General features: G+C 34.5%; 1 protein-coding gene and 1 non-coding gene across 3 annotated transcripts; one reads left to right on the forward strand and one right to left on the reverse strand.

Annotated features, from left to right (window-relative positions):
• Positions 1-4,131: 4,131 nt before the first annotated feature.
• Positions 4,132-6,621, forward strand: LOC143345580 (cytochrome c oxidase assembly protein COX18, mitochondrial). Of its 2 annotated transcripts, XM_076772897.1 has the most exons (8): positions 4,134-4,585; positions 4,937-5,058; positions 5,138-5,275; positions 5,387-5,534; positions 5,613-5,737; positions 5,810-5,920; positions 6,009-6,200; positions 6,487-6,621. In XM_076772897.1, the coding sequence occupies exons 1-7, from the start codon at positions 4,540-4,542 to the stop codon at positions 6,195-6,197; spliced, it is 879 nt and encodes a 292-aa protein (XP_076629012.1). In that variant the 5' UTR covers positions 4,134-4,539; the 3' UTR covers positions 6,198-6,200; positions 6,487-6,621. The 2 variants fall into 2 exon arrangements, with proteins under 2 accessions (XP_076629011.1, XP_076629012.1); XM_076772896.1 differs by having other exon boundaries at positions 4,132-5,058.
• A 1,810-nt stretch (positions 6,622-8,431) lies between these two features.
• Positions 8,432-8,503, reverse strand: Trnae-uuc (transfer RNA glutamic acid (anticodon UUC)). Its single transcript has one exon. It is a non-coding gene; the product is annotated as a tRNA-Glu (tRNA).
• Between the last annotated feature and the right edge of the window lie 5,791 nt (positions 8,504-14,294).

A 14,294-nucleotide genomic window follows, 5' to 3' on the forward strand; every position in this document is an offset into this window, starting at 1 on the left:
AGGGAAAAAGTATTCGTACAATCAAAATGTGAAAATAAAAATTCACACTAAAATATTTGCGTACAATGAAAATATTCGCACATTATTGATGCTCATACTCTAATTAATAATTTTAAGAATTTCTTTTTAAGTAAAAGACTTCTGATATAATCTATTACATGAAACGTACTAAGTTCCTAAACAGATCAGATTATATTGTACATTACTATCCATACGTGTTCTAAAAATTTACTTGTAGATATTGTTGGCAATTTTTTGCAAAGTTGTTTTCGAAATATTTAAATGTAATTACTTGAACGTATATTCCAGTGAAGCGATTTCAGCACGTAGAATAATGTATTATTCCAATTGAATAATTGATTTCATTAGTTTTCTTACCTGCGATACAGTAGGTAGCGCAGTTAACTGTTATCATCAGACGTTAAAACGTGTACCTTTGATAACTTTACCAATTTCAGTAGTTCTATTGACCATTGATTTTTTCACAGACGAGGCATACAAGTAGACCTTTCATCTTATGGACTTTCGTGGCCCAATCTGACTGCCATACCGACCTGAAAATTCGGGGGTGATTTTAACGTCCTCTTCTCATGGATGGTGGTCAGTTGAGAAACTATTCACTGAATTAGTATTGATAGGCAAACAGCTGTAGCTTTGCGTAAATACATGTGAGTTGACTATGGAAGGGATTAAAATTCATTTCTGAATCTGTTGGTAACGTTGCGAATGACACGAAAATGATAATGGGGTTTCGAGACCCCATAAAAATGGGTCGAAAAAATACACCTGGGTGAAAGATCTACTCATATACCTCGTCTCTGACAATACTCTAGAATCTTTGATGAATCAATGAGAACCAAAACTAACCTAGCGAAGAAGCACTATATTTATGATGACCTATGCAAAGCGGATCGCAGCCAATTTGTTAATATTATTTAGTTTTTAATTAATAATTGCATTATCCAGGTCTCATCACGTGGAGGTTGCTGCGAATGGAGACCCGTCCTAACCAATTCCCAACCATCCTCCATTAATAAAGATCTTTTGTGACCAACGATCGTTGGTCGAAGAAGAAACAAACGAAAGTGCAACAAATGAAAAATGCACAACCAACGAAGAGAGTTGAAAGAGTTTTCAAAAGAATTTGTCTTCAAATAAAAATAACCCGCCTAACATAATGGCTAATCAAACACCTGCCTAACTATAAATCTAAATTCGTTTATTATATCAAGAAACAATTCTAAATTCGCAGCCATTAGCTCGGTGTCACTCACGAAGAATAACTTTTCTATCGTGGGTGACACTGATTACCAGGTCTCACCACGAGGAGGTTGCTGCGAGTGGAGACCCGAAGGGAGATAGATGGAATCAAAGTTCCATCGATCTCCCTTTTACATTCTTACAAACTAGATGACTAAACTAGAAAGATAGAAGGAAGTAATATTCCTTCGATCTCCTAGTTTAGTTGTGCCAAGTAATTATTTCGTTTAAAAAGGGATGAAGCTAAATTATGGGAGACGCGACGCGACGCGATGCTGAACCGTGCAGCAGATCTTCGGATCGAATCAACACTACCCTTGGTAGATTGATTTCTATTTCTAGAAATCGATCTATCATTGGCAGGCGACTAGATCTTTCGGACAAACTGGACGGCCGATCACATGTTTCGTTCGGCGAAACAGCGGTGACCGAAGCAAGAAACGAGAGAACGAGTCGAGAGAAGCTACTTGTTAAATAATTACTTGGCAACATTGGGAGACGCATACAATAGGGACTTAAAATTAACGTCGAAGCTCAAGTCTAGTCAAGTTGAAGCTAAAATTCGGGCGATAGAAGGAAACAAAGTTCCTTGGATGTTGTACTAAGCAATTATATGGTTAAAAAGAGGGATGAAGCTAAATCGTGGGATACGCGACGCGACGCGACGCGATGCTAAACCGTGCAGCGGATCCGAGGATCGAACCTACTGCCCTTGCTAACTCGATCTCAACAAGAAAACAGAGAACTGCAACTCCGAATCGAGGTCTCCATTTCTCCAACGCAACCCGCCGGGAGCCCGAAGGACCCGACTTAGGCTGTCTGACAAAGAGAGAGTACCTGAGACAGAGTCGACTTCCGCTGGAAGGTATGCGTTTCCGCAGAATACGAAAACTCCACACCTTCCAGCGAAGTGCCGTTTTCCCTCAATCAAGCTTACCAAGGGAAGGCGATTAGATCTTTCGGACCAGATACACGGCCGATCACGTGTTTCAATCGATGAAACAGTGGTGACCGAAGCTAGGAACGAGGGAACGAGAAAACGAGAAGCTACTTATTGAATAATTGCTTGGTAGAACGCAGAAATATGTAGAATAAAGAAATCTTCGACGTTAATTTTAAGATTCGCGACGAAGCTTAAATCTAACCGACTTAGAATTAAATGTCTCTCGGTGGATGTGGCGTACTCCCTCGATGTCCCTGCGAATAATCTGAAACTAAAATTGATACACATATTAGTGACATACGAAAGGAAATTTAATAACCATCATGCAAACTAGACGAAGCGATGGAATAATTTGTCGTGCTGATGTACCTAAAAGTGAGAATCTATAAGATTCTCGATGCTAGACCTACCTAAGGAAATGTACAAAATTTACACATGTTACGAACAAAGTATTCTACCTATACTTGCGTAACGAGAGTATAAAGTCGAAGTAAAATAGCAAATGATTACAAAAATTGTCCGAAGAACCATACAAACTTCAAAGACGAACAGAAACAAAGATTGAAAATCCAACGCAGAATTGAAAATCCAACGATGAAATCAAAGAATGAAAATACCCAAGAATCAAACAAAATATCTTAGCGAAATAGAATAAGAATAAAAATCTTATTCTAATTAGTGACATCGAAATTCATGAAATAATATACAAACAAAATACATAAAATAATATGGAAACAAAAATGGTACATGATCCAACACAATTATGTCAATTCAAAAAATAAGTCAGAAGTAGAAATAGAGGAGGAAAACATAATAACCAGATAAAACCGGACAGTAAAACAACACCGAATTATGACCAAACAAATAAAATAAACCGGTTAATTTTGTGATAATAATATAAACAAGTAAAGTGAACTTACTACTTGTTCAGCATTAGTTACCATTACCAAGGAAGCAGCACCAGAGGTCCAGCTGTAACATAAGAAACGATTCGTAATTTAGCAAAAGCGATGGACAGTTCCATAACGTTCAATTGGTGTCAAACGACAAAATAGAAGTGGGGAGAGCAATTTTAAATAGTTCTTACCAGTGGTCATCACGGTCCGGCACTGGTCAGTAGTGGTCATTAGTGGTCAGTTCTGGTCAGTCCTGGTCACTCCTGGTCACTCCTGGTCCCCAGTGGTCAGCGCTCCTCGAATGGCCTGACTTAGGCCCGCGAGACCCGATCCCCCTGGATGCTCCAGGGGTACTGAAGAGTTTGTCCAGCGGTAGTCTTCGAGTGGGGAAGTCGAAGAGTGGGGAGACAGTGTCAACGTGAAGAGTTAAGAACCGCTTGGTCTAGAGAAGAATACTATTTCGATTAGTCCCACCTCTTGACCATTTCTGGATCTTCACTGTACCGCTGACCTTGATGTCAACCTCACTGTTGACCACCAGTGACCATAAGCTGGTCATTGTTGATCATCGACCCATTAAAACCATTACGAAGATTAAAGCCTTCTTACGAGGATCCCCTTACGATTTGATGCATGATCTTTTTAACATTTTGTTCCACTTTGGAAGAGTGGATCTCATGGTATAAGACACTCGTGGTACAGCGATAGCATTCATCCTACTAACGATAGGTCTATTCTTTATCTCGTTTATGTGTAATAGGTATACATGGGTTGGAAAATAAAAATGCTTGGGCAGTTGAGACTCAAAATCGTATGCATGAAACTATTCACTGGATTAGTATTGATGGGCAGACAGTTGTACCATACGAGTTGACTATGGGGAAGAGATTGAAATTCATTTCTAAATCTGTTGGTAATGTAGCGAGTAAGAGTAAGTGAAAAGTCTACTCGTATACCTCTTCTATGGTAACACTGCTCTACTATTCGTGTACTAATTCTACAATTATTCCCAGATGGTACTGGTAGTCACTTCTATCTGTACATATACGCATTTTGAAAAAATTGATAATTTTTGTACAGATTCCATAATTACAAAGTAAAATTATACAATAACAAAAGTGTGGTATTGGATTTTATGAGTTTTAAACCTCTAATAAATACTCCTGAATATAGTGCATAATTTTAATTGTATATTTATAAATAAATGTACTTAAATAAAATACTTTGTTATTTATTTATAGACATAATTAGAAATATACAATTTATACAATTATCATGTACGGACGGGATTTTGTATATTCAACAGAAAAATAAGATCATTTGAGAAACTAACCTATGTATTTTAGTTATACAGATGTAAATGCATGGAACAAATATGTTTGTTTCATCGTTTCGTTAAAAGTGTTTCTTATTATTTAGTTAATCTTATTTATTACCAGAATGATTGCACGAATATTTCAGAAATTAACATTAGATTTTAAACACAGTAATAGTATTTTTATGAAATACCATTCTCTTAACGATCGTTCGAGTAATGTTTTTTATCGGAACACATATTTATTTTCTGAAAATAAAGCATCGTTCGGTTATTTTTCGAACGAGCAGAATTTCTCAAAAACACCAGTAACACCTTTGCAACGAACGGTTATACCTATAGTTAATGGGCCACTATGTTGTCAAAATAATACAATTCTGCTTAGAGCAAACTCTGTCAATCATTTCGCTACAGTAAATAGTATTAGACAATTTTCAAATTCAACGTTACCTTCGATTTTAAATGAAGCTGTTGTATACAACAATGGTATTGTTAAAATTATTTCTGAAAGTTTTCTTGTAGAATGCATCATGGATGCTTTGAGAGCGATGCATTATAATACAGGATTACCATGGTGGGCAACTATTATTCTTGCAACATTATGTGCTAGAACATTTGTAACTTTACCATTAGCTATACATCAAGTAAGTGGTATCATTTCACTGGAATCATTTTATGTCTATCTCAAGAGAATTACTTTTCTTTCATGGATGATCATTTTAGCTTCAAGTTAGAGCTAAACTAGAAAATCTACAAGACGAAATGAAACCAATAGCAGAAAAATTGAAAATGGAGACAAGAATGGCAGTAAAAACTTTAGATTGGAGTGCATCCTATGCGACAAGTGTTTATAATAAAAATGTAGATCTTTTACTTCTATATCAAATCAGTTTTTTTGTTTTAAATTAAATTTAAAAATATAATTCTACTTGAGTTAGTGCAAAGTGCAAAATAATTTGTTCTTTATAACAGGTAAGCAAAGAATGGAAAGAATTAATAATTAAAGAAAATTGTCATCCACTTAAAATCGCGGTAATGGGAATATTACAAATGCCAGTATGGGTGGGTTTTTCATTTGCTTTAAGAAATATTTGTTCCATGTTACCAAACAGAGATGAAGGTAAGTACTGCACATCTTATGTTTTGTGCACTTGGGTTACAATTGACATAGTTGAATGTATGACATATATTGTATTAGTTGCTTATCAAGATTATCTTGAGTTCACTAATGGTGGTTTTGGATGGATGGAAAATCTCACAGAGATGGATCATTCATTTATGTTACCTATCATTTTTGGACTTACTGGCTTCACCTTGATAGAAGTATGTACATAAACATTTACCTCCCCATTTTTAAACCAGAATATTTTTACGGTAAAATAATTTATTTTTCAGATCCAGAATATGCTATACAGAGAAAATAACACAAAATTTAGAAGAATATTCACCAATTTTATTAGAATACTAACTGTTTGCTTAGTGCCTATAATGGCATATGTACCATCTGTAAGTTGTACACATTGTTGAAAAAACGAAAATAATCAATTCTTTTTTTCAAGGTTTTGCATTAATTTTTGTAAAATAAATATTATAGTGTTTGACCTTGTTCTGGACGGTTAATAATGTCTACACACTTTCTCAAACTCTTTTGTTATTGTCTCCGAAGATTCGTAGATTAGGAAAAATACCTAAAACGGATTCCGAATTGCAGCGTCCATATGCAGAATTATACAAAAGCATGAAACAGAAACTTTATTTAGAACGAAATGTAGCTAAACAATAACAGGTATGTATAACGTTTGACTAAACTAAATTATTAGTTTCATTTAATTTGATAACCTAATGCATGAAACAATGAAACGGAAATAATATTGCTAATATATTGTTGACAATTGTCACAAGTCTATTAATCTACAACCGTTCTAAATATGTTGATTTCCATTTAAAATACTCAGAATAAATAAAATCGAAATGTTATCAGTGACTTTGATCTAAGGTCGTAAAAAAGGTCACCTTGCACAAGATGCCGATGATGAAAACGGTAATGAGTCATTGAAAAAATTTGTTTCCAGATAGCATGTGAAATCATGTTCCTTGTTTATACTTAGATGATACGTATATAAAATCAATTTCTTCGGTAAAGAAGACACTTTAGATTCGAAGAACGTATTTGCAGAAGAAACAACGGCCAGTATGAAGCTCTACACGATCTTGCTGTGCGCAATTCTTTGCATCAGCTTCTTCTTCTGTGGATCAACACTAGTAAGTATTTCCTTTCAACACTTATGATTGTATAAACGTAATGAATTTTTTAATAATTGTAGTCTGTAAATCTTATTGTATGTTTATTGTGTGGTTGCAAAAGGTATAACTTATTTGAATTATAGATCCGTTACTAATTAAAATATTGTAACATTAGAAATTAATTGATATTTTCTTGGTTATTATATTTGGTACTTGACGTCATTTATGTGGCCAAGAATCACGTATAAATTAATTAAAAATAAATACTTACGTACATTACGTTTCGATAATTTTAGGGAGAAGTTTTGCCTTATCCAGGCGATTGCACAAAGTACCAACATTGTGATGCGAGCGGATGTTTTGTATTATCGTGTGGTGCAGGAACGGAATTTAATCCAAATATTGGAACTTGCGACTACCCTCTAGCAAACCGCATGGATTGTTACAATCGTGGAAATTGATAGATATTTATGGTGGAAGTTGATGTTACATTGGCATTATATTGCTTCAATGAAGAGATACACAAGCAAGGTAGTGAAAAAGTGAATTGAGCCTTTGTTCCTTTTGCAATTATTTTTATCGAGGTGGATTAATGAAATAAAATTGATTATATATGTGAACCATTTAGAAATTGTGCCTATTAATGGTTCTAATTAAGTTATAATTTTATATGTAAAATTATATAATCTTCTCTATTACACATACATATGTGAATTTTATAACTGAATCGTGGATAGAGAAGTAAAATAAGTATATAAAATGTATTAATAAAGAATTAAAAATAAGTAATATACCACTAATCTTTTTTATTAATTTTGTACCTTAATATTATCATATACATTTAACTAACAAGCGTGTGTCCGTGTTTTGCCTGCTCGCAATTGGTATCACAGTAATTATTCTAGACAAACAACTTAATCATTCTAATTGTTCCCGGTATTATTGGATCAATTCAGATTATTAATTCTTCGATATTTTGGTTCAGAAAATCTTATAATTGCAGTCACTTAAAAGATAATTTTTTTTTTTAATTTTTAATGCGAATAGAATTGAATGCACTTTACAAATTATGCTGGTGTTCTTACGAAACAGTATTGATAAATTAGGAATTCAACTACGAGTAATCGTAAACGTTGTTTAAACGATGTCTAATTTTTATGCACTTTGTTTATTGCTTGCAAGAAGATGTGAATTGCTACATCATAGTAACGACCTTTGTCGCATCGAACTGACAACAGATAATAATATATTAAATAATCCGATAAATTGTTTCGCCATTAATCTTCTATCCGCGACATAATCCACGAAAGAAGATAAATCAATGCTTGATTCATTATGTTTTTTTTGTTTGAAATCTCCAAGAAATTTATTATCTATTTTGGCAATGTAATTATTCTTATTGTTTAGGTGTCTTTCATTAATTGTATCTCATTATAACCATTATTGTATTTTATGTAATATAATCGTACAGGAATTCTATTATCGTCTTTTCCAACGATAAATTGTTTTATATCAAACAATTGTATTTATTGTTTAATTTCGTATCTTACATAGGATCAACGAATTAAATATATGATTGATGGAAATCGAATTTATCTTAATCCAGACTCGATCTTCTTAAACCTGGATTTTAGACGTAGTTGACATGAAACAATTTTCTACATGTATAGTGTAGTAATATATGCGAATATTATTAATATATGTGCATATAGATTAAAATTATTGACTTCAAAACTTTAAAAAAAACTCAATTTCATGTAAAAAGAAATAATTTTCCGGTACCGGGAATCGAACCCGAGCCTCCTGGGTGAAAGCCAGGTATCCTAGCCACTAGACCATACCGGAATAGTTGTAATATCATCACTCTAATTAAGTTTTATTTGAAATGTATAGCTTCGTTTAATTGAACTATTTAAATAATTATCAATACATTGTCTTCATGAAAATGTAGTGTAACAAAAATTAATATACATATAAGAAATAAACTGGTGTGTATTTGTTTTGTTTTCCTTTTCCATGGCGATTGCATTCATACGTTATGTTTGACATAATGACAGTTTTCCGAAAATAATTATGAATAATAGAGTTGGCATCAATAATGGTGATGGCTCATAACTTAGCCTTTTTTACGTGTAACTGAATTAATTATCTACTTAATACTGTATATTTCGTTTCTTTTGTACATTGCATGTAAACATTAAATAAAATATTATTAATATAAAAATTTCGTACGCGTGGTCAATCTTACTCCTAACTATATGTTATGTGAATAAGTAAATTAAATTTGATATGATTCACGAGTGTCGAAAATATTTCTTGTATTAAGGTGAAGATAAGATAATCACTTAAATCAGATCTGTATATAAGAACGGTCTCTTCGGATGTGAAAGTAGTTGAATTTGAAAACCGTATTTGAAAGAACCCATTAATCACAATGAAATATTTTGCAATCTTTGCATTTATGATGCTTTGCATCGCTTCCCTCTTCTCTGCTACTGCTGTAAGTTTTTTCTTTCTGTTTTCCATAATTATAGACAATTTTTGACGAGTTTGTGTCATAAAGTTTACCAAATGTAAGAAATAGACCATTTCGTTCGCAATAGATAGCACAATTTGGTAAACGTAAATTACTGCAACATGAAAATTTAATATAACGATAAAGGATGAAAAATTGTGCTCAATCTTGTAATTCTAGTTGTTTCTAAATTAATTATTAAAACTTAACTGACACATAGTTATCAATTGTTAGGATGAAATTTTTTAATTGAAATAGATATTGATATTTGCTGTGTTTTAACTATTTTAGGCGGAAGTCAAAATTTTCCCGAAAGACTGTTCCAAGTACATAGAGTGTATTAGGAACGTATGTGACGTTTATGCTTGCCGTGAAGGACTCGAGTTTAATCCTGTGATTGGACTGTGTGACATTCCTACCGGTCCCCGTACGGATTGCAAAAGCCCTAAATTGAATCAATAATGTTCTAAACTTCTCCAGAGCAAGTTATTGTCGAATCAGTGCCGCATTTTCCAATGGGAAGAGCGAAGAAGTGCATTTAATATTTGTAAATGTTAATGTAAAGTTTCAACAATATGTAATAATCGAATAAAATTTGTTGTTAATGTCATCCATGTTTCGTAGTCTTATCAAAGTCGTGAACCTGCTATGTAGAGGTCTTGTGTACAATTGTCCTTGGCGATTTGCAATTGATACGTAGTACAATAGAACCTCCATTATTCAAACATTGAAAAACACTGGGATAAACCATGTTAATGAAAGTAGCGAAGGAGATTTGCAACGCAGAAAGCAGCGGATAGCTTAAATATCTACTTACGTTTATATACGTATATATTTTTTTGTATCGTAAATATTATTTCTTGTGTATAGCAATGCTATTCATAATGTATCGGAACATTAATCTATTTATTTTAAACAAGTTGTTAATTGTAAAATATTGTTTTTTGGTACTGGATACCCATTGTTACGTTTCGTCTACGAAAATTACAATCTTTTTCCAATTTGTCAAATTTATTTTACATCGTCTAAAGTATTTTCAAAGGCATAATATGTTATAATATTTCACAGAGTAGCTTGCATGTTTTGTACACTTTTACACATTTGTACAAATTTTTATTCACGTATGCATATTTAACGTCCTTCAATATGTCCATTGCATATCTTTAGTGCATAAACTTCGGTAATCTAGTAATAAATAGATATTGTTTTTTATATTACCATGCACGAAGATATTTATGCAAAATCAATTAGCATATCTTTAGTGCATAAACTTCGGTAATCTAGTAATAAATAGGTATTGTTTTTTATATTACCATGCACAAAGCTATTTATGCAAAACCAATTAGCATATTATTAACACATTATTATTGGTGAGTATAAATAGAAGAACGGTTGGTAAGGAAATTAGTCAAATTTGTGAAACGAATTTGGAAAAACAACGTTCGCCAATATGAATTTCATCGCAACTTTAGTCAGTCTGATGCTTTGCATCTCTTTCTTCTTTTACACAGATGCACAAGTAAGTATTTTTTTGCACATTTATTCTATGATATAATAATATGTAAAAATTACTCAAACTTGCGGTGTGTAACACAAAGTCACATTCCAGTGGGATTAGTACTGATAAAGTGAAATAAATACTGATAGATACTATGCTTTAATAATTTCAGGCCACTACTAGAGTTTATGAGGAAGATTGTTCAAAGTTCTGGCTATGTGGTGACCATGGCATTTGTACTCTTCGAGATTGCGGTCCAGGAACAGAATTTAACCCCATGGTCAACACCTGTGACTATCCATACAATCCCCGTACCGATTGTAAACGCCATTAATGTATTTTTAATGCAATATATGCACTAACGTGTTTTACTTTTCATGAAGCTGATCGACGCTTAAACAGTGTCACATAATCTGCATCTTGTATTTAACAATACGTAACAATCAAATAAAATTTATTGTATGCATCATCGATGTTTCATATTATTACTATAATCGTCAATAGTTTGGGTCAATCTCTATTCTGTAGGAGCAATTTTTATATGACAATTTGTCACAATTTTATGGAAACGGATACAAAATACCAACAATTATTAGAAACCGTTTCTTTCTTTAGATGATTTTTTTTTCAGTATTTGAGCTACTTCTATCGATTGTTGTTACGGTTCTTCTTATCCGGACTAGCCGTATTTCTAAGTATTGATAAAATTCGTGTTATTTTCGATGATGATTAATCGAATTGGAAGTCGGAATGTTCCAGAACGTTATCGAGATCGCTGACAACGAAATGTGCCACCGTAGATCTTTCTTAGATTTAAAGGGGGATGATGCTATAAAAATATTTCTGTAAATATATAGAAATATATTTTATTTCACAAAAATATATTTCTATATTAAATAAAATACAAAGTTCGTTTCGTACACGTGAAAAAGACAGTCGATTGTGCTTAATCTCACGCGTAAGTATTTATCAGGCTTTTCTTTGGAAAGATTATAATCTTCAAATGTTACATTATCGATCCGACGGATAATGTTTCACCGAAACGTAGAATAGAATATGATTTCTGGAATTTTCAATTTTTATCTCACTGTATCTCAATGCCGAACAAACGTATTTGGGCAAACGTTTCTTGTTGCGTAATATTTTTTAATTAAATATTTGATGTCGTGTAACTTCGTCAGTAAACGTTTATAGCCGACCTTCGTACAATATTTTTTTCATAATTTTGATAGGATAACACCCAGGACATCCCGTATAATCGATTAAAAGGATGGTTACCCTTAAAACAATATACATAGCTCTAATTTTCATCAAACGAAATGCAAAGAATTTGCGTCCCATCAAATCCGTATGCAATTTTGCCTGTGTATTGTAGGAGTATCGAACGTATTTATCATTGTTGCTCCTACGAGCATCGCTGATAATTGCTAATTTAGCTACGAATGGTCCCTGCAAAGCGACTGAACGACGTTTGATGCTTTACTCACGTTAGCTACTGCTCGCAAGAAGAGTAGTGCTACAGTGTGGATGCGACCTTCGCTCAGATGTCAAGCTGATAGTCGATGGTGATACGTAGAAAAACCTGTGGAGTTGTTCTTATTGTTCCTTCATATTTCGAATCGTGGTTTCTCTATGCTTTGATATAAAATCTACATTAAACATATCCGTAATTTTATATGCGAGAGAATGAGGTCTGCATCATTGGTTTTGTTGTTTGTGTTATATTGCTGCTTGCTGGTTTCCACCGCTGAAAGGGTGAAAGTGGTAAGGACGCATGACTTATTAGCGAATTGGTATTATCGACAGTATAACTTTAGTTCCTGGAAATCTTCGTAAAAGTTATTCTATACCAGGAAAGTTGAAAAGCAGAGGAAAACGTTGAGAAACATTTTCGCTACGTAATTACGACGAACGAAGAGAACGAAGCAATATACGAGGGTCGTTCAATAAGTCCTTAGAAAAAGATAGAAAAACAAATTATTTTAGGTAGATGTTTTCTTTATTTTTCAACATAATCTCGTTTTAGCTCTATACACTTTTCCAAGCGTTTCTCCAACTTTTTTAAGCCATCTAAACAGTAAGATTTCGGAAGGTTCTCAAAATAGGTATCTGTTTGGGCAGTGACCTCCTCGTTCGACGTGAACCGTTGTCCACCGAGCTAGTTTTTTAAGTTTGGAAATAAAAAAGTCACAAATCCGGTGAATACGGTGGATGTTGTAATAATTCGACCTTTAATTTCATGATTTTAACCATCGAATCTGTGAAGTTTCTTGCTTCAATCGACAATAAAAATGAAACCATGTGATGGATATAACTGAGACTTTGACAGCTGTCTAGTGAGTCATGATGCTTACTAAAAACAAACCATTTTTGATGCTACGAGTGCCACGTCTTGGATTTTCTAAGGATTTATTGAACGACAAAATTTGTTTATCCTTCCCTTTTGTTACTGTCATTACAATTCATCTTGCTACCGGATGTTACGTTATCATCTTATCGTCTCTATTTTCTGCCCCTAATACGATACTTCCCTTTGCGCTCTGAGCCGTGTTTAGAGAATATTCCGGTAGTTAAACGTCCCGAATGTTACTTTTTGTTTCACTTCGTGTATCATATACGAGAAATATTGGATTTAGTCTGTTACCTATAAATCATCGCCGATTATTTCGTCTTTCGATATTTTTATTAAAATAAAAATTCAACCATTTTCATTCCTAGTTGCAATAACGTTGCCGCGATATTTCGAACGTTACAGAAAAACATACAATTTCCCTTGCTGCGTCGGTAGCGTGGACGTCGATGTTCCAGGATCAAATCTGTTTTTCTCAAGATCGCTGAAAGTGGACATTTATCGTTATGTTGCACACAGGAGGGCAAGGAGTTCGACATGAAGGCGTACCCGGAGGATTGCTCGAAGTACCTGCTGTGTCGAAAGGGCGTCTGCAACCTGATGAACTGCCAGTACACCTACGTGTTCGATCCGACTACGGGCACCTGCACCCATCGAACACGGGGAACCATCAACTGCGACCGTCGTTCACCGAAGAAGCACAGCTTCCCGTAACGGAGTTAACGAAAACGCGTTTCAAATATAGCGATCTCGTGAAACACTCTAAATGTTTTCTCCGGTCGTTGGTCTACCCCTGGGCATCCTAAGTCAACGTTTATGGGCGTCGAGCGATACGCGGGACTCTGTACCCAGCGAAGCCTCCTATTCATCGAGGATACCGTTTAACAGACCACTTGAAGCTAACTTAAGTAGATCGCTATATTTGCTCCAGCAATTACACCAGCCAGCTGTTTGCTTCTACGTTCCCGGGCGGTGTTTGCCTCTGCTGGTCGGCCTCTTTGCCAGCAGTCGCGTTTGATTGTTGCCAACGAGGGCCAATTTGTTCTCCTGGTAGTCGTCAATTGGCAAACAGTTCTGTGTGCATTCGCTCGATTGCCCAGTTGACAAAACCGCGCGTCCCTCCGTCTCTCTTTCGTTAACGCGATCCTCCCTCTTCTTTCGTCGTCGTGTTCGTTCCTCTCACTCTCTCTCTCTCTCCTTGCACGAGATTCCACCACCGACGCTGATCTCCGACACCGACCCTCGACCTCCGCGACTGATAACCTCTTCTATT

Source organism: Colletes latitarsis, chromosome 9 (assembly GCF_051014445.1).
Source record: "Colletes latitarsis isolate SP2378_abdomen chromosome 9, iyColLati1, whole genome shotgun sequence".
NCBI lineage: Eukaryota > Metazoa > Arthropoda > Insecta > Hymenoptera > Colletidae > Colletes > Colletes latitarsis.

Excerpts from the sequence above, each read along its gene's own strand:
- LOC143345580 (XM_076772896.1), top strand. The coding sequence starts at position 4,540 with ATGATTGCACGAATATTTCAGAAATTAACATTAGATTTTAAACACAGT. Across the intron at positions 5,276-5,386 it reads CAAGTGTTTATAATAAAAAT|GTAAGCAAAGAATGGAAAGA; the intron begins GTAGATCTTTTA and ends TCTTTATAACAG. Across the intron at positions 5,921-6,008 it reads TAATGGCATATGTACCATCT|TGTTTGACCTTGTTCTGGAC; the intron begins GTAAGTTGTACA and ends TAAATATTATAG.